Here is a 27,658-nt window from a genome sequence, read left to right on the forward strand (position 1 = left end):
TAAATCAGTGTCTTTGAAATGCTTTACTTTCTACTAATTGATTTATGAACAAATATTTTATATTTAATAACTTTTAAACCCATTTCTAGCAATAGTTCCTTTTCTATGCGGTGAGAGAAATAAGTTCCCCTTTGAGGCCCCTTTTCAGGGTACGAAGTGGACCGAAACGATTTTTACAATTGGAAAGAGTATAAAGAAAGGCAGCACGTGAAGTATTCACAGCCTTCCTAGGTAAATTATAAGAAAAAATTGATTACCTCTTCACTAGAAATCACAAACACCAAAAACAAGAAGAACAATAGGGAATTTCTCAAGACTGTGGGAAACAAATTAGAATGAATATTTCGGCCCTATGTCCAAGGGCTGTCCTCAGCAATACAAAGATATATAAGCAGAAAAACTTACAACAGGATAAAACTATAATGAAAAATTTTTCAGAACAGTCCCAGCATCCTTACCTCAAAGAAGTTCAGCCAAGACTGATAAATAAATTGTGATGAAACGAGGCAATTCAATGAAATGAAAGAGAATGATTTAAAAACAGGTTTTTAATGTCAATCTTGCTTTTTTGGCTGCTGATCTTGTAGGTCTATTAATGACAGGTTCTGTGTTAATATCTATTGGTTTTTATAATATTTCGTAAGGTCATTTTTGATTAAATTTGTGTATAGAGAATTTAGTGAATATTCTCCTAAGTCCCTATTTAAGGAAATGTGTGTTTGTGATGGAAAGGCAGTGTGGTCTTCGTCGCTATTTACGTCTCACTAGAAATGCAATCAAGAATCTCAAATGCACACTTTTTATATTTTTCTTCCAAACTTCTGGAACAGACATACCAGACATATTTCTAGAACAAATATATGTCTAGATTTGTATTTGATTTTATTTGTTAGACATATCAATCAATTAATCATTTTATTAATACTAAAAAACAACTATGACAAACGTACAGCGGTTACTAAGCCCAAGAAGCTTGGCTTCTAGTGGGCCATATGATCAATATATCTCCATTCATCAGGTAGATTTACCCTGCTACTTCCAACCATAGCCAGGAACAGGCGAGTGTCAAGGGAGGCTCCTTATGGCTGTCAAAAAATTATGGTAGAAAGTTATATTTTAGCATATGACATATTGGCAACAGTTTAACAGAAAGAGGCGCTAATTCTTGCAAAGAAATGATGAACGTAAAGTTTATTAGAGAATTTGCCAGTAGCATGCATATAGTTCCGACTATGCATATAGGACACTGAAAGTTTCAACTTACTGCTCTAAAATGTTCCTGAGATATTACCGGTACATTTTTTGAAAATTGACATACCCATAGCGTGTTTTGATTTAGTTCAGCATCTCTCTAAGTATTCCCTGAAACTTTTACCTTCATACCCTTGGCCTTAGTAGTAGAGTGAAGCATAATAGCTGTAGCCAATAAGGCAAAGACAAAGTTTGGCAATAGCAGGTGGAAGAAGAATCGATTCTGAATCTGATCATTTAGGATTTTGTAAAATGTCAATGGGGTAGGGACCATTGAACTTTAAAGATTCAGCTGAACCTGTGCTGACAAAGCTGCTGGAACCCTTACATGGGGGAGGGGGCTGTATGAGTTTCACTGGGCATGGAGGATGACTTTGTTAATGGGAGTACCGTTTTGATTTGGCGTGGGGAAGTGGATAGAATTTACCAGGAGGGAGGACGGGAGTGAACAGTATTGGGATATTCATGTGTATAGGGAGCTTTGGGGGTACTTGAGGATATTGCACGAGGGTAATAGAGCTATTTTTTCATCTTGTCAATGGGAATACACGGGAAGTACGTAGTTTTTACAGTTAGAAGACACAATGCAATCTCTACCAAATTCACACAGCTCTGCGAGTGTCGGCGAAATTTGGTACATGACTCACATATAAGATCCTGACTTTCTAAAAAGACAAACTGTATAAAAGCATCACAAACGTCAAGGTGTAGAAATCCACAATCTTTGCAGTATAAGGACCGACTCAGATACGAACTTTTACGCAAGATTTTCCGCTCTATTTGAGGAAAACTACAAACAAATATTTTGCTTTTCGTATATCGTTCGTATGTAAATACATCTCACATTTTTGACGAAGGAACAAGCTTAAGTAAGAAAACAGGGTTCATGACTTTAACTGGTAAAATAAGTAATAAAACTAAATTGTTCAATCATACCCTGACCCAGATACTGAAACAGAAAGACCCCAAAGTTTACTCCCATTTCTGCAAGGGTGGGATGGTGCAGAGATTTCAGTCCCCTCAGCCTATAGAAAGCTAAAAGCAAAGCTGCAGTTAGTGTTCTGGTTACAACTTTAGGCTTAGTTAGTTTATCACGATTACTTAGTTTCATGTTTAGTGTTTAGTTACTACTTATGTTTAGTTACTTTCTTACGACTATTAAGTTTTAGGTTTAGTGTTTAGTTACTGTTTTAGGTTTAGTTACTTTATTGCCATTATTTAGTTTAAGGCTTCGTGTTTAGTTATTATTTGGGGGTTTTCTTAATCTTTTTGGTTTTACCTGTTTTATTAACTTTAATCGACTCATCCTCTTTGTTCAATTATAACAAATACTTAGCTATTAGGCTTATTTCTAGTTCATCGATACATCTTCTTGTTTATACGCACAAATAACAGTTCAAAAAGGGATAGATCTTTTTATTAGACAGTGAAAAACAATGACAAAAAATTACGGATATTTCTATCACATATAAAATAACCGTCATCAGGAGATAAATACCTACGTTCCTTTTTATACATAAAAGAAACGCAGGTGAGACAACGTTGCTTGGTATCCTATATCTCCGAGTGGTTCCTGGCTGAAGGGCCATGAAACGGAGATCGGGACCACCGGTAGGGACTCTGAAGTCCAATGCCACATTCTTTACATTTACCTCATCTGAGATGGGATTTAGTTACATGAGTCATCGTAAATATTGAAAATAGATTTTGAAAATCTCTATAAAATAGATTTTAAACAGGATGTATAAAGAGACTAAAGGTATGATTAATGCCTTGCACTATTTTGTCATAAAGTGATCAGATAGAACTATATTAGCCATACTTTTCCAACCAAAACAAGACTTAAAAGCTTCCTTTTTCATCATGGGCCCCTATTAACAGCCCTGCGTATGTAACCCTGCCTAGTTGGGTAAGTAAAATAAATATCACCTAATTTTGTGTCTCCTAACCTTGGGAGATAGCAAGCGAAAAATGACTGTGTCCCTTATCCACGGCGTTTCATGGTAGAAATTTTACTGATCTTTAACGGCATTTATGTTTTGAAAAACTCGGTGACGAATAATTGTGCTTAGCAGGTAAGTAATACTGGCATGCTGAACCATACTTTTAATCTAAAATCAAACCTCACCTTTAACGCCTCTCCTCTTCATACAACGTTCAAAGACGCCAGCAAGCATATTATAATCCGGCTTTTCAGAGTATTGTAGGGACTGGACGTGTTCTAAAAACTGTCGAAAATCAGAAGGCAGATGCTTCAACAAAAGTCGATGATCATATCGCTCTTTCATCAGTCCAACTTGTTCTTTATCCTTAATCTTCCTCCAAGGTAATTGTCCATTGACGAACTCTACAAGCATATAAAATAACGACCATAGGTCATCATGTCTTCCCATTTCTTTGTTCCTATGGGCATTTATTGAGGCATAACGGACAGTACCTCGAAAACCAGCCGCAGGACGAGGTGGTCGAACATCGCCCGATGCTGTTGTGTACTGACGGGCTAAGCCAAAGTCGAGCATATACACTCGACGTGAGGTATGAGGTAAACGTCCCATGGCAAAGTTTGACGGCTACAAAATTTAAACGTGTTAAGTATAAGGAAACATATCAAATTAGGAGCCAATAAAAATATTATATATTTTATTAAAAAAATTAACAAAAATATATCTTCCTTTGTTGGCGCTCCCATGAAAACCAGCCCATGAAGTAATATTGATTCAAGATTAAATTATGAAAAAACTAATTTATTTTATTTATTGTCATGCAGCTTCAAGCATACTTCTTCATTGCCTTCAAGAACCAGGAGTATTTGAGTTACAACATTTTCCATAACTAATCTTTCTATTTCTCCGTAACCTGTCCTAGCTGGTTTTGGTAAGTTGAAAAACCCACTAAATTTAAAGTACGCTGGCAATGTGAGATACTGGCAAAATTAGACCCAACAGACAATTTAGTCCACGAGCTTTGTTCATGTGGCTTTTGCCTTAGCTAAATCTTTTCTGATCAAGTTTTTTTAGGTTTTTTTTCAAGATTTTCTTAAATGCCAAGATTTTGTAGTAAATTACGTACTTGGTTAACCTAACAAAACAAGAGATAGCGAGAAATTTATGAAAACAGTGAATAAAGCAGTGAATATAACGTAAGCTGATGTTTCGGCTATACATGTAACAGCCGTCATTAGAGAAATACAATATAAACAAATAAAAAGAAAACATAATTATTCAACGAATCTCATCAATGAAGTAAATTTTTGAACTAAAATCCAAAAGCAAATTTTTGAAGAGTGTCAGCTTCCTCACCTCACATAGGTTCAGCCAAGACTGCCAAAAAAAATTGTTCCTTCATACTAATTGAATTAAATAAAAATTAGAATTACTCCTTATGGCAATATTTGCCCCTTGTGCTGCTAATCTTGTGTTTCTTTCGAAACCAGGCTCATTTTGATTTGGTTCTAATTCTATTCTATGTTAAATAATTTTTTATGATGAATTTTGTGAACCTCGGGTTGACCAAAGTCTCTATGCAGGGATGTATTATTATTTAAATTCCGTTTGATTTCAATTCCTTCGCAGACAATTTGTTGGATTCCTAGATCATTGCTAATTAGAATTGTTTAGTCAAAGAGTACGGAATGATTGGGGTTTTAAATAGTGTGGGTACAGAAAGCTGAATCAAAAGATGACGAACTATTATTAGAAATTAGCGCTTAATTCTTTCTTTGTGCTGCTGTAACCGTGTTCTTAAAATTGGAGAATTCTACCCACCTAACATTTTCCACAACTGACCGTGTTTGATGTGCCCCTCGACGAGTAGCTAGGGTTTTATCTTTACCCTATTTGAGAAGGTTTTATCTTACCCTATTTACCCTATTTGAGAAGATTCATAACAATTAAATACTAGCTAAAATAACAGATAAATTATTTATTAAACAGACTATTTTCAGTGAGAGAGAGAGACACTTTTATTATACATATCATCAATATACAAAAAAAAAACCACATCAGCCACTTTAGAAAGTCAGAGACTTGTTAGTAGTGGCTGATAAACATTAATGAGCACCAATACCAACAACATTAACAAAAAAAAAGAAAAAAAAAGAAAAGAAAAAAGAAACAGAATGAAACAAAAAAAGTGGGAAAAAGAAAACAAGAGGAAAACAAAGAATAAGAAGAGAAAAACAAAAAAAAACAAAAAAAAACAAAAAAAACAAATCAATAAGCCATCCCATTTAAATTATTTATTTATTTTCTACTCAGAAGGTGATTCTTCAGTCTACTCTTAAATTACATCAGTGTTGACGTAATTTTTGCAATGTAATAGAGGTAAACCGTGCTTACGGTTTATTCAAATCATCTACAGGTATGAGACTAGTCATCCTAGGCGAGTGGTTGGCGCACTGGATTTGGCATCCTTTGTCCAAAGGGCGAGGGTCTGATTCCTGATGTGGCTAGTTATTTGGTTTGGGATGGGAGTCAGTGGCGTGACTCTGTAAGCTCAGCCAGAGTCGAACCAGCTCTAAATGGGTACCTGTCGAAATCTGGGGGAGGTAATCAGAAGGGATGTGCGAAAGCACAGGATGGCTGGCCTCAACCCCCATTACACTTCCTGGCTGAAGGGCCTAGAAATGGATATCGGAAACGCCAGTTTAAACTCTAGGAGTTTGGTGCCGCATCGTAGCCATTCATCACCGTGAGATTTGCGGCTGCAAGAGAATGTCTATTCGATCTTTGACCGAGTAAAATATTAATATTAAAATGTTACTTAGATTCAAAATTTTTAGATTAAATTTTTAGATTAAAATATTAAGCATTTTCAAAAAGTATACGTTTAACACAATCCAACTCTTTTTGAATATATGACCATGAACAGATATTAAGCGATTGATCCATATTAAGTATTATCACGCCCCTCTTACCTGTGGCGGATGATTAGACTTGAAGTGAAGGTCTCTATTATTTTTCGAAGGTTTTCTGTAAACTGTAAAAACAAGCTTATCTATGCTACGCATAATCAACAAATATAGAAATAGTATTTTAACCATTTTTTTGCAGGTTTCTATCGTCTTTGTCTAGACGGTCTAGAAAATCGTTAAGTTCACCTTCACCATATCTCTCCATAAAAAAATTTAAAACGTATCAAAAATTTGTTGACATACATTTTTTTTTTTTTTTTTTTTTTTTATACAAATTAACGAGCCGGATATGAGCTGTTCAAACCCCCTACACTTCCCTGGATAAGGCATGATTGCGGGATAAAGTTTTTTTTTTATTTAGCTCATTTTAATATAGTATATTTTCATTCAAAACCAACCAAGTAAACCAACTATTACGACATTAAGTTTCTTGACTTTTATGGATTTCACCTAGCTAACAACTCTACTGGATATAATTATGGCATAATATGGAATTCTCCATGAAATACCCCCAAGAACAAATACTCAAGAAAATACAAGCTAAGTGCCCAATTTTCATGATGTTTGATATAAATACTTGCAAATAGAGCTGATGTATAAAATGATTTCATACTGAATAAAATATCATTATCTCCTCCTGTTTTGTATGATGGAAAGACAGTGTGATCTTCGTTTATATTAAGTTTATTTATTTATATTAAAATTTATTATTTATTTACTTCGTTTATTTATATTAAGTCAACGGGCATGAAGTTTATAAATTTCATGGCAGTTAGATATCAGATCTGTGCAACCCAGGACCAGACCTTCACTATTCGACTCTTTTAGACAGAGCTTGTATTTATGTACAATTCACTATAGTTTGGCAATTGCAAGCCTAGTAACAATATCTTTACAGTGAAACGTAACCTAGCCAAAGAGTTACTAGTGAGGCAAAAGTACAAAGCAATTAAATCTAGCCTACTGTTTACTAGTAAGGGAGGTTACAGTTACACCCTCTTAGGCTTTAGCTTACTTAATACGATGAAATAAGGTAAGATCCAAACAAGGGCATATATTGGAGATTTTGGGCTTAGGCTACAGAAATTACAGTGTCCGTTGGAAGTGATTCACTGTGCAGGAACTGCATAGCAGAAAACTATATTTTCAGAAAATTGTCCTGCTATCTTCAGCCTTATTCTTCAAAATGATTTCTAGATTTCAGACAATAAACCTCGTGTCTTAATAATTCGCATCCACGTATGATAAATAATAAGGCTGAATGAAGATAAAGTATTCTGTAGCCCCCACCCAAGCCGTTTTGCATAATAACCTATCTATGAGTGCACATAAAGCCAGAACATTTGACTTTCCATTGCTATGGTACATTTTTATTGTGTGTTGGACTAATGTTGTATCTTTTGTTGCTGTTATTTCTCTACTTCGTGAAAACAATGAAATTAATTAGCAGTTAAAATAACTATAAAATCAACTTAACCCTATTTAGGAGACACGGGGTCGCAAAGTCTAAAATTTAAGCCAGACAAAAGACTAATCTAGGATCAAATGAAACAAGGTTTGGATTAAAAAAAAACAATTTTTTTCAAACTTCAGCATTTTTTTTTCTAAAAAAAAAAAAATTTAATAGGTGGAGGTGGAGAGATCCTCTCCTCGTAAATACGATTGTGGATTTTCTAGAATCTATCCAGCCCTCCGGACCGATTATTAAAGAGTATTTCTTTCACTCCCACCCAAATTATTCAAGTGCTAAAAAAATTAACCTCAACCTTGATTCCTTTTTTAGCACCATTGGTCAGGAATCATTAACTCAAAAAGGCAATTAGAAATGCTTATCTCAATAAGTTATCTTAAATAGTTTTTTTAACGAGCATTTTTTTGGACGAATTTTATATGTAGAGGACTCTCGAATTTTTTATTAGAATACATGGTACTTGTATGATATGCCCCTTACCGCTCAAGTTGTTCATGCATTGACGCACTGTAAACCGGTTTCTTTCGCTAGTTTATTTCAACTCAGCAAATAACTTCAAAGACCACACTGCCTTTCCATGACGAAAGTAAAACAGTTCAAAATAGGGATGATACCTTTTTATATCCAGTTAAATAATTTTATATCTATTCACTGTCAATAAAAAGGTATCATCCCTATTTTGAACTGTTTTACTTTCAACTTAGCAAGAGAAAAGACAATAAGTCAATACAGACATAAGTTAATAAAAACAAGAAAAGACCAATAAGTCTTCAAATAATCTAAAATTCTATAAATTACGGGAATTACGATCAAAAAATTAGGGTGGAGACTTTGCTGAGTTTTCTCAGTTGGTTGCACTGGAACATAACCATAGGATTCAGCACCTTCTTGTGCCAACGCAGGTGCAGCTTCCGCTGCAGGAAAGTCTTCAATCCCTGCATATCTGTGCAGTCTTCAGAATGTGGTAGTTCACATTTTTGTTAACTTTTGGACCTATTTTACTCTAAATACGCATGCGCTTAAACTTGATGAATTGTACAAATCTATGCTTACTGTAAAAAATAAAAGTTCAGGCAAATTTGGGAACATCAAAAAAGAAAATTACCATCAAATAGATTCACTTACCTTGACATCTCTATGTAAAAACCCCACTTCATGAATGGACTCAATAGCTCTTAAAATTTGAAATCCCAAACGTAGAGTTGTGGAAAGCGAGAAAGCACCACGAGGTTGTGCTCGCCTAAGCTCTGCTAGATTCTTTCCTTGAAGTTGCATTACCACATAGTTGAAACGATCGTTGCGGCCACACCCGAGAAAACGGCAAACATGTTCTTTGCCTAGGACAATAAACACAATTAAATAGTTTATTTAGCTCTGAGCTTTTGCAGAACAACTTGAATTTTTGGAAATCCTACTGAACCTTAGAAAAAATTTATGAACTAAATAAAAAAACAGGTCACTACATCAATAGAAATTTTGCCAGAACTATGTCAGAACTACCCGCCCCAGCACAAAATATATACTCCCCATGCCTTCCTCTTTCCCCCACACACACTACCTGAAAGCTTCAACTACATCCCCAAGCCGTTTCTGATATATTACAGATGTGCTAGTTAAATACCATGGACATATATAGTGTCAACATATATATAGCTCTACCCTCTCCCCTTAATATAAAATCTAAGGTCCACCTGAGAACCCCTAGCACCCCAATATTCTCTGAAGGTTCCAAATCGTTCTGCTAAGCCATCCTTGGGATATTACGGATACTTTATTTTCTTAACCTGGTCCTATATAGATTCTTTCAATTTGCGTTGCTACTTCGCGTAAATATATTCTAGGCTCACAGGACCTTAAAGAGCCAAAGCGGTTTAACAACTTCTAGATAAAAGATAATTAGTCCTTCTCTCTCATCAAAGCAAAATTCAAGATCCTCATGCCCCCCCCCCCCCAAAAAAAAAGATACCTGAAAGTCTGATCTAAAGAAGGCAATTTCAAGGTACCAAAAATATAATATTTTGATAACCTTACAAAAGGGAGCGTCTTCTGATGTACCTCACTACTTAACCGTGAAGAGGTTTTAATTCCCATAGCCGATTATAATTGAAAAACATTTAGATTTACTGGAGCCAAATATGTTTAGCCCCGCTCACCGATCCATAGCTTGGAGGTCCCTTGCCCCTCTCTTTTCCTTCTCCAAGACTACTTGAAATTATATTCCTCGCGCTGTTGCCGAAACATTACAGATATGGTAATTTTATAACCAAGATGCCCATTGTCTTTTCCTTTAGTTCTACTCTCTCTCCCTAAGTCATAATTCAATGTCCACTTGCTCTCCAACTCAACACCCCTCAGAGTTTCAACTTGATAACCCGTGCTGCTCCCTAAATATTTCAGATACGCCATTTTTATAAGCTGACTGGTCTCTTTTGATTTATCTTGCTACTTAACCGTGTATAGACTTTAAGTTTCTAAAAAATTTTGGTGTATCAAATAACGAATTGTTCACTAGCAAAAAATCTGAAGTCTGCCTACACCATTCTTCCCCTTCCTTTCTCCAACAGTACCTGAAAGCTTCAATCAACGCTACACACCAGTGCGGAGAAAGTGCAGATATGTTATTTTGATAACCCGGATATAAATAGCATGTTCTGATTTACCCCTATCCCCTCCCCGAAGTGAACATTTATGGTATATTTTGCCCCCCCCCCCCTCCTTCTTTCAACACTGCCTGAAAGTTTTAATTCAATCCTTCAAACCAACCCCGAGACATTGCAGATACTTTAAGAATTCGGGTGCATGTATCGTCTTTTAATTTACTCAAGTATGCGTAACGTTCCTAAAAGTATTAAATAAAAAAAAAACTAATTTTTTTAGCTGAAAGTAAGGAGCGACATTAAAACTTAAAACGAACAGAAATTACTCCGTATATGAAAAGAGTTGTCCCCTTGGCAATCCCTCGCTCTTTACGCTAAAGCTTTAAATTTTTTTAAAAAGTAGAATTGTGGCAAAGAGTCAAACTTTAGCGTAAAGAGCGAGGGATTGCGGAGGGGACGACTCATTTCATATACGGAGTAATTTCTGTTCGTTTTAAGTTTTAATGTCGCGCCTTACTTTCAGCTAAAAAAATTAGTTTTTTTTTATTTAATTTCTGAACGTTTTTGAATTAATGCATGAATGGTTTTGGCTCTCCGCACATAAATTATTAAAATGAAATTTGTATATTAATTCTTTTTTTGGCTAAATGGCTTTCTATTAGTTTTGATCAGACGATTTTGAGAAATAAGGGGTGGAGAAGGAGGCCTAGTTGCCCTCCAATTTTTCGGTTACTTAAAAAGGCAACTAGAACTTTTAATTTTCAACGAACGTTTTTATTAGTAAAAAATATACGTAACTTAAGAATTAACTTACGTAACAAACTTTCATAACCTTATATTTTTATTATGTATACGAGGGGATTTTTACCCTCGTTAATACCTCGCTCTTTACACTAAATCGTAAGTTTTGTCCCAATTCTTTAAGAATGACCCCTGAATCAGAAAGGCCGCAGAATAAATAGTTGAAATTACTAAAAAATACTTTAGCATAAAGAGCAAGGTATTTATCTCCTCCTAAATACCTCGCTCTTTATGCTAAAGTATTTTTAGAACCCCTCATATGCGTAATAATCTCTGTTCGTTTTAAGTTTCAATGCTACTTCTTCCTTTCATTTGAAAAAACGTTTTCATGTTTATTTTTCATTGTTTTCTTATAGTAATGCTAGAGAATTCTGCGCCCTTGTCATTGAATTTTTCTTCCCCCATGACAGATTCCTCCAAGGAAAAATCCTCCAACATAGCCCCCTCTCCTCAGCCCCACCCCCAAACAAAATAAAATCCCCCTAAAAACGTCTGTACACTTCCCAATAACCATTACTATATGTAAACAATGGTCAAAGTTTGTAAATTGCAGCCCCTCCCCCAGGGATTGCGGGGGAGTAAATCATCCCCAAAGACATAGTTATTATGGTTTTCGACTATGCTGAACATAATGGCTATCTCAAAATTTTGATCCGTTGACTTTGGGAAAAAAATGAGCATGGGAGGGGGCCTAGATGCCCTCCAATATTTTTGGTCACTTAAAAAGGGCACTAGAACTTTTCATTTCCGTTAGAATGAGCCATCTTGCGACATTCTAGGACCACTTGGTCGATACGATGACCCCTGGGGAAAAGAAAAAAAAAAAAAAAAAAAAAAACAAATAAACACGCACCCGTGATTTGTCTTCTGGCAAAAAAATACAAAATTCCACATTTTTGTAGATAGGAGCTTGAAACTTCTACAGTATGGTTCTCTGATACGCTGAATCTGATGGTGTCATTTTCGTTAAGATCCTACGACTTTTAGGGGGTGTTTGCCCCTATTTTCCTAAATAAGGCAAATTTTCTCAGGCTCGTAACTTTTGATGGGTAAGACTAAACTTGATGAAACTTATATATTTAAAATCAGCATTAAAATGCAATTCTTTTGATGTAGCTATTGATATCAAAATTCATTTTTTTAGAGTTTTGGTTACTATTGAGCCGGGTCGCTCCTTACTACAGTTCGTTACCACGAACTGTTTGATACCCTTGAGAAATCTTGGGAATCTTGGTCTATCAAGCGATCTCTAAGAGCTCCTAGCTAAGCAGACAACCAAAATCAAACGTGACTGCCTTTTCTGCTGAAACCTATCTCTCGACATTGGTTAACTTACACAATCTAAAGCCATTGTCTTTTGGGCTGTGGGGGAAATATCAACCACGGAGACAATTCTGTCAGCCCTGGAGACTTCTCTGAGCAAAAATGACTATCTCAAATTTTAATTCAATGTCTAGGGGGTTATAGGGAGCTAGGTAGCAGAAAACAGCATCGGAGGAAGGCTAATTCCCCCCCCCCCTAATCACTTTTGAACCTTTAAAAGAGAACTGCAAATGTCAGTTCCCAATCAAATAAGCCTGCTCGTAAATTCTTGTAATATTCTCTTTCATACAAAGCGGCGGGGGAGAACAGTTTTCGGTCCTTTTCGCACACTTTGTTGGTCCCAATATTGCAGGGATCCAATAGTTTTTTATCAAATTTTCGTTCTTCTTTGGGGTTTCCCTTGTCTAAGAAATAAAGGATATCAGTTTCGAGCTGGACGGAAAAGAACTTTTTTTAGCCCATCTGGGATCTTTTTCGGGGGACCCTTGCCCCCAAACCAATTTGTGCTGTATGCTTTAGGTTCCTGTTCGTCCAAGGATCTACAGCTGTAATTTGGAGTAATCAGGAATAAAAAGTGTTCGACCTGTTTCCATACCAGGCCACAAAAAAACATGTGATTCTTTTAGACCAACGCACAATTCCTGTAAGTCTCAAGCCAGTCGCACATATATATTGGACTGCTCGACTATTCTGGACAAAATGGCTATCTCAAAATTGGAGGTTAAGGGAGGCTAGGTAGCAGAAAAGGTCATGAGGGAAGGTTATTTACCCGCGATTTCTAGGGGCTCTTAAAAAGGTAACTAGAGCTGTCAATTTCCGATCAAATAAGCCCGCTCCTGAGTTTGTACGACCAACTTTTTCATACGAAGTGGCTGGAAAAAATAATTTTCGGTCCTGTTCCAGCCATTTGTTGTGTCCAGTATTTTTTTTTTTTTGGGGGGGGGGGTCCAAATTTGTCCTTCTGCATCGGGGCCTCCTTGGCCCAAAGAATTAAGAATATAAGTTTTAAACTGGTCGAAAAAATCATTTTTAGCCCTTTTTCGGTCCCCATTGTTTGGGAGGCCTGTGCCTTCAAACAAAATTTCTATCCATGTTATAATATCATCCATAAAGCTAATGCACCTATCTTCCTCTTTAAGCTCCTAAATAAATTTTGCATCCCTCCTATGCATTTTCAAAGGATTTATACTTCATTTGTCGGCCCTTGTCTAGAACATACTTGTCCGATTAGGTACCCTGGTCTTTCGAGGTAAAAATCGCTTAAAATAGAATCTATCCAAAACAGAGCCCTACTAATAATTAACAAAAAATTAAAGTTCTATATCCTTTTCTTCTAAAAAAAAGGCTGGGTTAGAAACGCTAGCGTGCATGAGAGGTATTTTGTGTCTCATCTTTCAAAAAATGTAATGACCTTTGCACTCGCACTGCTAGCAAACCCTCGCGTTAGAAACATTTTTCCCAAAAGACACTCAACACCCAGATTCCGCCCTCAAAAGGCTGTTTCTCAGCATGTTCTACCTTGTCCCCCGTTCGCTACTATACCTCCAGATATGAAGAAACTTTTTAATAGTTTTTCCAAAAGAAGGTTTTTGGATGGATGAGGGGGATAAACCTCAGGTGGAAATATTGCTGGGAGTGGTTGATACATTAGTATTATGAATTTGGCACGGTTAGGCATGGCCAACCGTGAGGGTGTTATATGATGAATTTGTTTATTTGTATTTGTGTTTCTGTATGATGTTTTTTCTTGTTTTTATCTTATTGTTCAAAAGTTTAAATTGAATCTTTTAATTGTATCTGCATGTTGTTCTCTTTTTTGTGGACAAGTCCTGAGGTTTTTTTGTGTCAAATAAACTGTACTATATTATATAAGCATATTTGACGAATTTAATAAAAAGACAGTTAATTAATGAATAATTTAACATCCTGAGAGTTTAATTTCTGCATTTTTGCCTTTTGAATTGTATCGTTATTTTAAGCATTTTTGATTTTTGGTCCTTTTTTTTGTTTATTGACGCTGAAACTCGGATTAATTAAGAATAAAAAATTCTCAACCCGTTTCCAGTCCTCCTAAAACCCCTCCAGAGCAGAATATGTGATCCTTAAAGCAAAAAAACGATATCTGAAAATCCATAGCCAATGGCCCACCCCAGATAAAAACCCCCTTTGTTCCACTATAAGACCTACGTATAAACAATTAACAGTTTGCATCATTTACGACCCTTGCCTCAGAAGCTGATCCTTGCCTCAGAAGCGTTACGACCCTTACGACCCTTGCCTCAGAAGCTGGGTGGATCATGGCATTCTTGGGGCATATTTGTTAGACCGCTCATCTATTCTGAACAAAAGCACAACCTAAAAATGTTGATATAATATCATGGGCATTACGTGGGACTGGGTAGGAATAAAAGAGAATGGGAGGGTGGTGGGTTGACCTCCAATTACTTCTGACCTTTAAAAAGAGCCCTAGATCTTTCAACTTGCAATCGAACGAGCATCCTCTCGAGTTTCTTCGATGTCGCCTCTTTTATAAAAAGTGGCAGGTGAAAAAAGGGAAGGAGAAATAACTAATATATTGGACACACATGTCTCTTTACTTAGGCAGTACTGTTCCACTGCCTCTGATAAGGGTAAAATAACTTTATTGCACTACAAACCCTTCACTACTGAAAAATTGATATCTAAAAGAGTCATATTAAAGCACCCAAAATCATGTTCGCTCCAATTTTAATTTATTTGAACACTGGTTTAGTACTACTACTAGTATATCACTGTAGCACCAAGCCGCCTGAGGCCAACACAGCTACGCACGCTCCTCCTCCATCCTAATCTATTTCAAGCATACCTCTTTGCTCCCCCCCCCCCAAGAATCTTTCCTTACGAAATTCACCCACCCCATTTGAGTACGATCTGCAATTCATTTGGCCATAAACAGTTGGCCGACACGAACAATCTTTGGCAATCTGTCATCCGCAGAACATTCCTTAGCTAAATATTAAGGCTAGGCGCATCCTAGCTTTTAATACTAAAGAAATATAATGGCTTTTTCCAACTGGCTTAACCAAAAGTATGGCTAAAATGGAATTTTTATAAATAAATAAGTCAATTATCTCTTCACGAGTATTATCTTATACAATACCTTTGTGGTGAAACGATTGTTAATACTACCTACAGAAAGAGGGTAAGAGAAGGAATCCATGTCCAACGTGTAGTGCTTCAAACCTTCACTTTAACCATCAAAGTAATTCAACAACTTTCAACTTTTCACCCATTAATTTGCTTCTTAATTTACCTTGGAGCCTTTTTAAGACTGCTACCTCCATTTTCAACACCTGCTTTGGTTGTTTGGCCGACTCGAGTTTCAGAGCAACATGTTCCCTTGTTACAAGATCTTGACCTTCATAGATTTCCCCGAATCCGCCTCCACCGATTTTCCGAATCTAGAAAACAGGATTATTAAGATAATTAATAAATCAATTAATGTACAAAAAGAAATATAACAAACAATAATGTTCTCGAAGTAACGTCTACTAGATATATAGTGTCAATTTTATTTAACTGGGCTTAAATGCTCGAAAATAGAAAGTTTTTTATTTCCCTATTTCATACATTTTACAAGTATTTTACAGTTAAATAGAAAGTTATTTATTTATTTGCATCTGCTTATTTGTATTAGGTTTTTATATGGCTTTAACAGCAATGAAATATATATATATATATATATATAGCCAAAATCTGAAAGCAAATTATTGCATATTTTTAGATCAGGCAACTACATAGGACGGCCTGTACGCATAGTCAAGGCCTTAAATCTCAGGGCTTTGATGGTTTTCTCCATATTTCCTTATTTCACAGAATTTACGAATATTTTACTGTTTTAACAGATCCCTTCCCCCCGCCCCTGCTCCCTTGATATAAGTTCATGTACATTTGTCCGATCTGTGTGGAAAGAATTACGGGAACAATTGTTTTCTGAATAAATTTTCATTGAAATTTAAAGAAAGTAGTAAAGCTACGTTAATAGGAGGAGCTTAGTAATATTAAACACCCAAGATGTATGAGAATATACAGACAAACAATTTTAAGAAACAAGGCTCTGAGTTCTTCTCTTTTTGTCACGGATAAAGTCTGAATAAAGCCAAGTTAATACAACTTTAAGAAAAGAGCTCAATTTTCAATTTCTGAGAGTCTTTAAAAGATTAATTTGCCAAATTCAACAACTTTCTATAAAGTATTCAGTATTTTTTTTTTTTCTAGAAAGGGACCGTTTTTCCTAAGACCAGCAATTCCACTTTCAAGAATTTATTTCGGGATGCTGTGGAGAGGAGGGGCTCTAAATTTTTAGATTAACTTCCACCAATTAAGGTACTTGGAATAAAGTTTTCGTTTCTCATTCCCAAAAAAGATTGGTAAAGCAAACAATTCAGAGTTTTTAGAGTTACTTCTAATCACAAAAGGTATACTAATTATATTAAATTGCTTCAAAGCTTACAAAAATTGAAGGAAAAGAAATTTTTCTTCTTTTCAAAGTGAATACTTTCTTTTTTATAGTTTTTCAATAACTTTAAATATTAACTTAGTTTTAGATGATGAATTATTCATAAATTATAATTGCTACTAATAAATAATTATTCACACTTGATTATCTATACATAACATGACTTGGGGCGGCATGGCATGGCTATACATTCCTGGCTTGGGCGTTTAGGATCAGTCGTGGAGAATCCCCTTACCTCACTTTCTCATGTTTTCGGATATGGTCGGTCCTTTTTAGAAAAGATTTTTCTTTATATTAGTAGGTTCTTTATTTCATGCTCTCTATACTAGTTTTTTTTTATATTATCAACTGGAATACTTATGACTCTTCTTACCTAGCATTAAAGTTATGTAGAATACTGCCAGGATAATAAATTATAATTGCCACTAATAAATAATTATTCATAATTGATTATCTATACATAACAAATAATACATAGCATTTATTTAAGATTTTTAAAATAATTTTCAAATGGTTTTAAATATTAATCATAATTTTAAATATTTAATTATTAATCACTAATTATTATTATTAATCAATTGTTATTCAAGATTTAATAATTTTAAATAATGGTTAAAAAATTCCAATTATAGTTCCTTGTGTTTTAAATTTTTGTTGAATAACTTTTCTATTTTAATTCTTTTTTATTCTTGGGGTTTTGAGGTGGATCTCTGGACATATTCTATAATTCAATGGTGTTTAATCTCAGCTGCAACAATAGACTATAAGGCATTAGGCAACTAACCAATCGTTTAATTAAACAATACTTCGACCTGTCTTTTGTTGTGATCATTCTTACTTGAACTTGAACTATCTGCCATTTCTGACAAATTTTATTCAAACAAACTTAATAATGAAACAGCAAAGGGCAATCAAAACACTGCTTATTTCAGCAACTCGTGCCTGATAATTCAATGCTGCAAGTGAGCTTAAACGCCTTCTTCCAATTATGTCCTGAGAAACTATCATACCCTGATACACAGTATTGACTATACAAAAATGAAAACCGGTTAGTATAATTAACCTATACAAAATTGAAAATTGACTAGTCAAAATGACCAGCATGACCTATACAAAATTGACTAGCTTAATTTTCTTCACAGTTTACATTATCCTTTATTGGATTTTTTTTTTTGTTAGCTTTCTAGTCATCTAGCTTTCTAGCTAGCTTAGCTTTCTAGTTAGCTAATAAGGGATATCAGACTTTCTAGCAATATGTGTAACATTTTCTTTTTCAAATTTTCATGAACTACTCTCGTGACAGAACCCATTTTGAAAGTTGATTTTCTTTCTTTCTTTTTAACTTAGTGCTATAAAAAGAACTAGAGTCTTACTACTTTCCATCTTTCTTTTACAACATGCCCAGGTTGCAGAAGGTCTTCTGTGGTCATGGCCTTGAAAAGTTTACTGACTAGTCTGTGGCAGGGTGTAGACTGTCACATTGGCCTGGAATTAATAAAAAATTGATTAATCCATAGATCAGGCACAACATAGGCAGACAGACAGTGCAACTGATAATGGATATACCCATACACATAGCAGAGGTGGGAATACCCCCTCCCCAATATTGCTTTAAAGAACCCTGTCTCTTGGGCAAATTGAAGAATAAAAAGCCAAATATTTGTTTTCAAATATTAGCCCCCACCCAACAAAACTAATCTAAATCAGTCATAAAATAATGAATTTAGGTACAAAAATAGGTTAACATAATCAAAATTGTAGGTGATATGGAGAGAAGGGGTGCTTTGGTCAATCCATAATAGGGTTCTTCTCTTATTCCTGGCATTCAGATATATAGAGTGATATCAGAGCCTTATATTCCGCAGGACATAGCTATAAGCAAAAAGAGTAGCAAGTCAACAGCCAATTCAGAATACTTCCGCAAAGAAAACGTTCCAATCAATTAGGTTCAGTAAGTCCCCACTTGCCACTAAGACCTAAGAGTAGAAAGATATTCAGAGAATTAGCATAAGGACTCAGTCCTGCCCCATGAAATCCTAATTTTTCCTAGATTTCTGAACACTTATTCGAATTGACAAGTAATTTGTTCTTTTTTGAGGGGGGGGGGCAGAAGACAAAACTCGCATACGTGTCTGCATAGGAGGTGTTGATTTTGGTACTTATTTATTTTGCAGGCACTTATGGGTACTTGCATATAAATTATAACATACATACCTACAAAACAAAGAAATAAACTACGAGACAAAAGAAATAAAAAGGTTCTTTAAATCATCAAGATTTAATTACTGACTGAAATTTGATTCAAGTGAGTTCTGGGCAATAGCACAAGTTTTTTGAATTGACATCCCTGTTCTTATAGTCAAACGTTAACCAGCTATAAAATGATGACTAGTTTAACTAGAGGTAGAATAACTGGGGTAAAAAGATGAGATGTCAAATAAATTGTGGAATGAATCTGGCAAATCTATTGATAAAAAACAGATAACAAAGTGATACAATTAAAAACCTTTTTGCTAGACATTATAAAGATATATATTTTTCCTTGAGTTGCTTTTTCTCTTTTCTTTGTGTGCTTTGTTTATTTTAGGCTAGTTTCTTTCCTTTTTTTTTCCCTGTTGGTAAAGGCTTCCAGACATGAAGCCAAAACATTCAGACTCATATTATTTTTAATGAAAAAATGTCTTTCTATGCCAATAAGGCCAATACACGGTATCCAAAAAAAAAACACAATCTAAAAGGGCATATCAGTATCAGCCAGCATACTGAACAAGAACCAAGAGCTCGTATGGCACTTGTGACAAGGTCGGAACCTAAAATTGGACTCGGTACTAAAGTGATCGATTTGATTGTCCTAGCGCGTCAAGAAGCATTGAACTCGCCAAAGCACTAGAAATCCCTTCAACTCCCCCAAAGAGATCAGATCTGGTCTGCTTATGTCAATCATATATCTATAACTTGTACTTATTCTCGAGCTCACCAAAGTACTAGAAATCCCCCCAACTCCCAAAAAGAGAGCGAATCTGGCCCGTTATGTCAATCATGTATCTGGAAGTTCTGCTTATTCTTCCCATCAAGTTTCATCCCAATCTCTCCACTCTAAGAGTTTTCCAAGATTTCCAATTTCCGTTTTCACCCTTCACCCACCCCCCCCCCCATGTCCCCAGATACAATCCGAATTGAAAATGGAGCATCTGAGACATAAGATCTTTCTATATATCAAGTTTCATTAAGATCTGATCACCCATTTGTAAGATAAACATACATACATTTTCGCGATTTCCTTTCCCTGTAGTCCCCTCCCAGATGGTCGAATCGAGGAAACGACTGTTATCAAGTCAATTTATGGACGTCCCTGACACGGGTACCAATTTTCGTCCAGAAGCACCAAACTCTCCAAAGCACTGGAAATCTCCCCCCCCCCCCCCCAACTCCCCTAAAGAGAGTGGATCCGATCCGGTTATGTCAATTACGTATCTAGGACTTGTGCTTATTCTTCCCACCAAGTTTCATCCCAATCTCTCCACTCTAAGCGTTTTCCAAGATTTCCGTTTTCCCCCTCCAACCCCCCCCCCCAATATCACCGGATCCGGTCAGATTTAAAATAAACGCTATGAGACACGAGGTCCTTTTAAATACCAAATTTCATTAAGATCCAATCACTCATTTGTAAGTTAAAAATACCTCATTTTTCTAACTTTCCTGAATTAACAAAATTACCCCACCCCACCCCCAAGTCCCCCAAAGATAGCGGATCTGGTCCGGTTATGTCAATCATGTATCTAGGACTTGTGCTTATTCTTTCCATTAAGATTCATCCCAATATCTCCACTCTAAGTGTCATCAAAGATTTCTGGTTTCCCCCTCCAGCTCCCCCCAATATCACCAGACCGGGTCGGGATTTAGCATAAAAGCTCTGAGTTACGAGGTCCTTCTAAATATCACATTTCATTAAGATCCAATAGCCCGTTTATAAGTTAAAAATACCTCATTTTTTCCAATTTTTCATATTAACCAAATTAACCATCACCCCCAACTCCCCCAAAGAGAACGGATCTGGTCCGGTTATGCCAATCACGTATCTAGGACTTGTGCTTATTTTTCCCACCAAGTTTCATCCGTATCTCTCCACTCTAAGCATTATCCAAGATTTCTGGTTTCCCCCTCCAACTCCCCCAATATCACCAGATGCGGTTGGGATTGGGATTTAAAATAAGAGCTCTGAGACAAGAGATCCTTCTAAATATCAAATTTCATTAGGATCCGACCACCCTTTCATAAGTTAAAAATTCCTCTTTTTTCTAATTTTTCCAAATCAACTGTCCCTCCACTCCCCCCCCCCAGATGGTCGAATTTGGGAAACGACAATTTCTACCTTAATTTGGTCTGGTCCCTGATACGCTCGCCAGCTCTCATCGTTCTAGCTTATCTGGAAGTGCCCAAACTAGTAAAACCAAGACCAACAGACAGACAGACCAACGGACAGAAATCGCAATTGCTATATGTCACTTGGTAAATACCAAATGCCATAAGAACCTACCTTGCTGACAGAAACCAAATAAATCTAGTGGTTTACAGATATATACACATATTGATTTCCCAGTAATGGAGGGGGGGCTGATACCCCTCTAGAAAAGCAACATTTTAAGATAAAGTATAACACTCCTTCTGACACTTGACCTCTTTTGTTTCAAGAATCCAAGCAAACTAAACTGAGCTTTGGTTCTGCTTTGGTTTCCACTTCTTGGAAGACATTAAATCAGAATTGTAACCTACAATTTCTCTTAAGAAACCCTACTTTATATAGGCCATTTCTAAAGCATACAGTGGGCCATATGGAAAGAGAACTCGTGGGTATACTTTTAATCCACAAAAGAGTCAGCCAACATTTTGTGTATATCCTTGTTCTTTGGTATACATTATACTCGTAGGCAGTGATCAACATCTTCTTTTGATGGCATATAGGAAATACTTCCACTAATAAAACCAACAAAGAATTGGTGAAACTTTATTCTAATTGCCATTGAGCCATAAAACATTGCAAAAGTTTTGTCATCATTAGAATAATAATAATGATATTTTTTTGTAAACCCACTTCCAAAAGAAATGGAGCAAGCTTTATTTGGCATAAACCTTAATTTTGCTATGAAAAACAAATTAAGGTAAATTAATATGGTGGCATAGCAAACTAGTCTCCACTAGTAGCACAGGCAATACATGGGTAACACAGGCATAGCCTGGAGCTTGATCCCAGCTATCACCAGGCAAGGACCTTTGTAGCCAGAGGGTATTATTCATCTGTATAAATAGACTTTGTATAATGATACTTATTGACTAAGGAGATGCAGTAGATAACTTTTTTAAAGAAGAGCAGCATAGGTTCAGGAAGGGGAGAGGATGCATTCACCAAATGATCACTCTCAGTTTAATCATTAAGAATTTTCTAAGCAATCAGACCTTTTAGTCCTCAGTTTTATAGATTATGTGCAAGTGTTTGATTCAGATGGTAGAAAAACTTTACTAAAAATTAAATATAAAATAAGAGCTAAGCGCTCATATGGCACTCGTGACGAGGCGAGAAGAGCTAAGAGCCAAGAGATCATATGGTATGAGCTCTAACAAAATTCTATGAATAAATAGATTGATTTAAAAAGGAAAATAAGAGGCTTAATACCGGTCAAGATTTAAAATAAGAGCTCTGAGTCACAAAGTCCTTCTAAATATCAAAATTCATTAAGATCCTATCACCCACTCGTAAGTTATAAATACCTAATTTTTTCTAATTTTTCCTCTCCCTTTTGCCCCCCAGATGGTCGAATCTGGGAAAACGACTTTATCAAGTCAAATTGTGCAGCTCCCTGACACGCCTACCAATTTTCATCGCCCTAGCACGTCCAGAAGCACCAAACTCGCCAAATCACTGAACCCCTCCCCCCAACTCCCCCAAAGAGAGCGAGTCCAGTACGATTCTGTCAATCACGTATCAAGGACATATGTTTATTCTATCCACCAAGCTTCATCCCGATTCCTACACTCCAAGTGTTTTTCCAAGATTTCCCCCTCCAAATCCCCACAATGTCAAAAGATCTGGTCGGGATTTGAAATAAGAGCTCTGAGACATGAATTCCTTCTAAAAATCAAATTTCATTACGATCCGATCATCTATTCGTAAGATATAAATACTCCAATTTTCATGTTTTCCAAGAATTCCGGTTCCCCCCTCCAACTCCCCCGAATGTCAGAGGATCTGGTCGGAATTTGAAATTACAACTTTAAAGCACAAGATCCTTCTAAATATCAAATTTCATTAAGATCTGGTCACCCTTTCGTAAGTTACAAATACTCAATTTTCAAAATTACCCCCCCCCCCCCCAATTCCACCAAAGAGAGCAGATCCGGTCCAGTTATGTCAGTCACGTATCTTAGACAGGTTTCTATTCTTCCCATCTAGTTTCATCCTGATCTCACCGCTTTAAGTATTTTCTAAGATTTCCGGTCCCCCCCAACTGCCCCCCCCCCCCCCCAATTACGCTTGATCCGGTTGAGATTTAAAATAAGATATCGGAGTTACGAGGTCCTTCTAAATATGAAGTTTCATGAAGATCCGATCACTCCTTCGTAAGTTAAAAATACGTCATTTTTCTTATTTTTCAGAATTACCCCCCCCCCCCCCCGCAATTGAGCGGATCCGTTCTAATTATGTAAATCACGTATGCAAGACTACTGCTTATTTTTCCAACCAAGTTACATCCCAATCCCTCCAATCTAAGCGTTTCCCATCATTTTAGGTCTTCCCACCCCAAACTTCCCCCAATGTCACCAGATCCCGTCAGGATTTAAAATAAGAGCTTTGAGACACGATATCCTTCTAAAAATAAAATTTCATGGAGATCCAATCACCCGTTCGTAAGTTAAAAATACCTCATTTTTTCTAATTTTTCAGAATTAACCCCCCCCCCCCAACTACCCCAAAGAGAGCGGATCCGTTGTGGTTATGTCAATCATGTATCTAGGACTCGTGTTTTTTTTTTTTCACCAAGTTTCATCCTGATCCCTCCACTCTAAGTGTTTTCCAATTTTTAGGTTTCTCCCTCCCAACTCCCCCCCCCCCCAATGTCACCAGATCCGGTCGGGTTCAAAATAAGAGCTCTGAGCCACGATATCCTTCTAAATATCAAATTTCATTGAGAACTGATCACCCGTTCATAAGTTAAAAATACCTTATTTTTTTTATTTTTTCAGAAATACCCCCCCCCCAACTACCCAAAAGAGAGCGGATCCGTTTCGTTTATGTCAATCATCTATCTAAGACTTGTCTTTATTTTTCCCACCATGTTTCATCCCGATCCCTCAACTCTAAGTGTTTTCCAAGTTTTAGGTTTCCCCCTCCCAACTCCCCGCCCCCATCATCAGATCCGGTCGGGATTTAAAATAAGAGCTCTAAGACACGATATCTTTCTAAACATCAAATTTCATTGAGATCCACTCACCCGTTTGTAAGTTGAAAATACCTCATTTTTCTAATTTTTAAGAATTACTCCCCCCCCCCCTCAACTACCCCAAAGAGAGCAAATCAGTTCCGATTATGTCAATCATGTATCTGGGACTTGCGCTTATTTTTCCCATCAAGTTTCATCCCAATCCCTCTACTCTAAGTGTTTTCCAAGATTTTAGGTTTCCCCCTCCAACTCCCCCCAATGTCATCAGACCCAGTCGGGATTTAAAATAAGAGCTCTGAGACACAATATCATTCCAAACATCAAATTTCATTAAGATCCAATCACCCGCTCATAAGTTAAAAATACTTCATTTTTTCCATTTTTTCCGAATTAACCGGCCCCTACTCCCCCCCCCCAGATGGTCAAATCGGGGAAACAACTATTTCTAATTTAATCTAGTCTGGTCCCTGATACGCTTGCCAAATTTCATTGTCCTAGCTTACCTGGAAGTACCTAAAGTAGCAAAAACCGGGACTTTAGATTTTCCCCCTCCAACTCCCCCCAATGTCATCAGATCCGGTCGAGATTTAAAATAAGAGCTCTGAGACAAAATATCATTCCAAACATCAAAATTCATTAAGATCCAATCACCTGCTGATAAGTTAAAAATACTTCATTTTTTCTATTTTTTGCAAATTAACCGGGCCCCCACTCCCCCCCCCAGATGGTCAAATCGGAAAAACGACTATTTCTAATTTAATCTGGTCTGGTCCCTGATACGCTTGCCAAATTTCATCGTCCTAGCTTACCTGGAAGTGCCTAAAGTAGCAAAACCAGGACCAACAGACAGACAGAATTGGCGACTGCTATATGTCACTTGGTTAATACCAAGTGCCATAAAAAACAAATTTTTTCAACTAAAAGTAAGGAGCAACCACTCCAATGTAGATAGCCTCCCTAACAAACTTCCTGAACTGTTCTTTCATTTGATTATGAAATAATTAGGTGTTGCAGCAATTACAGAAGTTATGTGAAAAAAACACCTTGTCAGCCTTATCACCTGAAGAAATTGAAATCAATGGTTACCAACTCTTATTGAACCTTATAGAGCGTTCTACAGAGGAGTGTGCTTATGTGTAAGAGATAGAATTACAGGTTAGTGTCAATCACCTTAACTCTCTGACTCTTGATTGGAATGAGTCTATTTGGATTAAAATACACAACCAAAGATCCTCAATAGTCATTTATCAATAGTTGCTTGTAGTTGTTTACACTCCAAACTCACAGCTGTGGGCATTAACATAGAGCTTGCTGACTGGCTAATGGACTTACTTTGTGGCAGAATGCAAAAGGTTCAGCTCTTTACCGCAGATGGAGAGAAGGTCTATTCAACACCTTGCCAAGTTCTGAGTGGTGTCCCTCAAGAAAGCATTCTTGGACCAACCTTATTCCTCATCTACATCAATGAACTAGTAGCTGAAACAAAAAACCACCTGAATCTTTATGCTGACAACTCCAAGCTATTTGGCACAGACAGCAGTAGCCTACAAGCCAATCTTAACAAAATTCAAGCATGGGCAGATAAGTGGCTTCTGTCCTTCAACATCTCAAAGTGCGTCACTCTTCATTTAAACTGTGGTAATCTGCAGCACCAGTACGCTATGTACAATTGCTAAACATCATTGACAGTCTTGCTTCCTAGCTCTAGAAGTTGTTAAGTTTAAAATTCCATAAACACACTGCCTAAGCAGTTTTGGAAGCAAACACAAATTTGGGACTCCTGAAAAGACCTGTCAGTAGTTGATCCTCCACAGTTTTCTGAAACTATACAAAGCTCTGGTCAGGCCAGTCCCGAATTTTGGAATATTTCTTGCTGGTCCTCTCTACAAGAGTGACATCCAGCTTGTTGAAGGTATCTAAAGGAGAGCCACCAAATGTATCAACAGTTGACACAGTCAGCCCTACTGCAGTAGATTAGAATCTGCTAGCCTCCCAACACTTGTTTTTCAGTGTAGGCGTAATGACATGATGCTCACCTACAGGTACATCTAGTAAGTGGACCAGAAGCTGTTCACCTTCTCTCCCAATCAAAGACAAACACACAAGGACTTCCCAAAAAACTGTTCAAATCTACTGTTAATGCCAAGGTCTAATTAGATTTTTTCAGCCAGTGATTGGTGAACAATCGGAATCAACTAAGCCAAGAGACAATTTCCACAACCTTCCTGAGGAATTCAAAAAGAGGCTCAACAAAAAATAGGAGGCCAAACCATGGAGATTCCAGTGGGAAAACCCCTCCCAGCCCTCAATACCATAACACTCTTGGAACACAATAGAGAGTCAGCTTGGAGAATGATGTGGCTTGTCATATTCAACCATCTTGCACACCCAATCTAAAGTTGCTGTTGTGCAGCAGTGCCAACTCTAAATTGCTGGAGAATGGTTCTTGAACCACACTTACCATGTGATCACTGTTACCAAGTGGGCTTAAATTGCATCTCTCCAGCACTCTCTAGTCCTGATGGTTTGTTGCTTGACCTTGAACCAATGACCAGATCTATTGCCATTATCAACTATGGAGCATCACAGTTCTTGCAACTAATTTGCTCCTAAGTAAAAATTAAGGTAATAGTTTTGAATATGGTTAAAAGAAGCCCCAATGCTCCCAGTGTTTAGACTCTGGATCTGCTTTTCCTGCTATGCTATCTCTGATGATGTCTGACTTTGCAAATTCAGATCTTGTCCATCTGCGGGATTTTAATCTTCCTGAAATTCAATGGATTGATGAATTGGGTTTCTATGGTAGATATTCTCCAATACTCTTGATCTAGTAATTCTCAGCAATCCAGACCTTTTTACTAGGAATATGACATAAACATCCACTGGTAACAGTAAACAAGTTGTAATTATTTTGGAGCTATTTTGCCTACTGCACAATCATCTTCTAAACAACAAAAATATATTGATTACAGGCTAGTCTCTGAAAGACTTTTCAGTAAATTAACACTCAACACTGACAACTTGAAGCTTCTCAGACCATCCTTGTCATATGAAGATCACCCCCTTCTACAAAACAATCTAGACTGCTTGTCAATGGGCTGAGGCTTGGCTTCTTGAATACAATTTTACCACTTACCAAGATATTCATTTTGGCTAAATGAATCCTTGAAGTTGGAAAGCCTCTAGCCTCCCCATATTTTAAAAATGTAGGCTATTCCATAAAAGATGGAAATACATGGACAACATGTTGATCCTTGAAGTATGTCATAGTGGCCCCTTTGGAATCCTGATCCAAGTTTTGGATGACACAAAGAATCTAATTGTAAACATTAAATTAAGTACTGTACTTTTAAATTGAACATAATGATC

At 36.7% G+C, this 27,658-nt stretch overlaps 1 protein-coding gene across 2 annotated transcripts in view; it reads right to left on the minus strand.

The window, feature by feature from the left end:
- Nucleotides 1-27,658, minus strand: part of LOC136024740 (tau-tubulin kinase homolog Asator-like) — a 132,122-nt gene that overhangs the window by 100,927 nt on the left and 3,537 nt on the right. For both annotated transcript variants that reach the window (XM_065700186.1, XM_065700177.1), the window contains exons 2-5: nucleotides 18,227-18,338; nucleotides 15,648-15,795; nucleotides 8,760-8,971; nucleotides 3,380-3,821 (exon numbers count right to left, since the gene is read on the minus strand). In XM_065700186.1, the coding sequence (XP_065556258.1) occupies nucleotides 3,380-3,821; nucleotides 8,760-8,971; nucleotides 15,648-15,795; nucleotides 18,227-18,283 (859 nt within the window). In that variant the 5' untranslated portion in view covers nucleotides 18,284-18,338. The remainder of the gene's footprint in view (nucleotides 1-3,379; nucleotides 3,822-8,759; nucleotides 8,972-15,647; nucleotides 15,796-18,226; nucleotides 18,339-27,658) is intronic.

This window comes from Artemia franciscana, chromosome 1, assembly GCF_032884065.1.
Source record: "Artemia franciscana chromosome 1, ASM3288406v1, whole genome shotgun sequence".
Classification (NCBI taxonomy): domain Eukaryota; kingdom Metazoa; phylum Arthropoda; class Branchiopoda; order Anostraca; family Artemiidae; genus Artemia; species Artemia franciscana.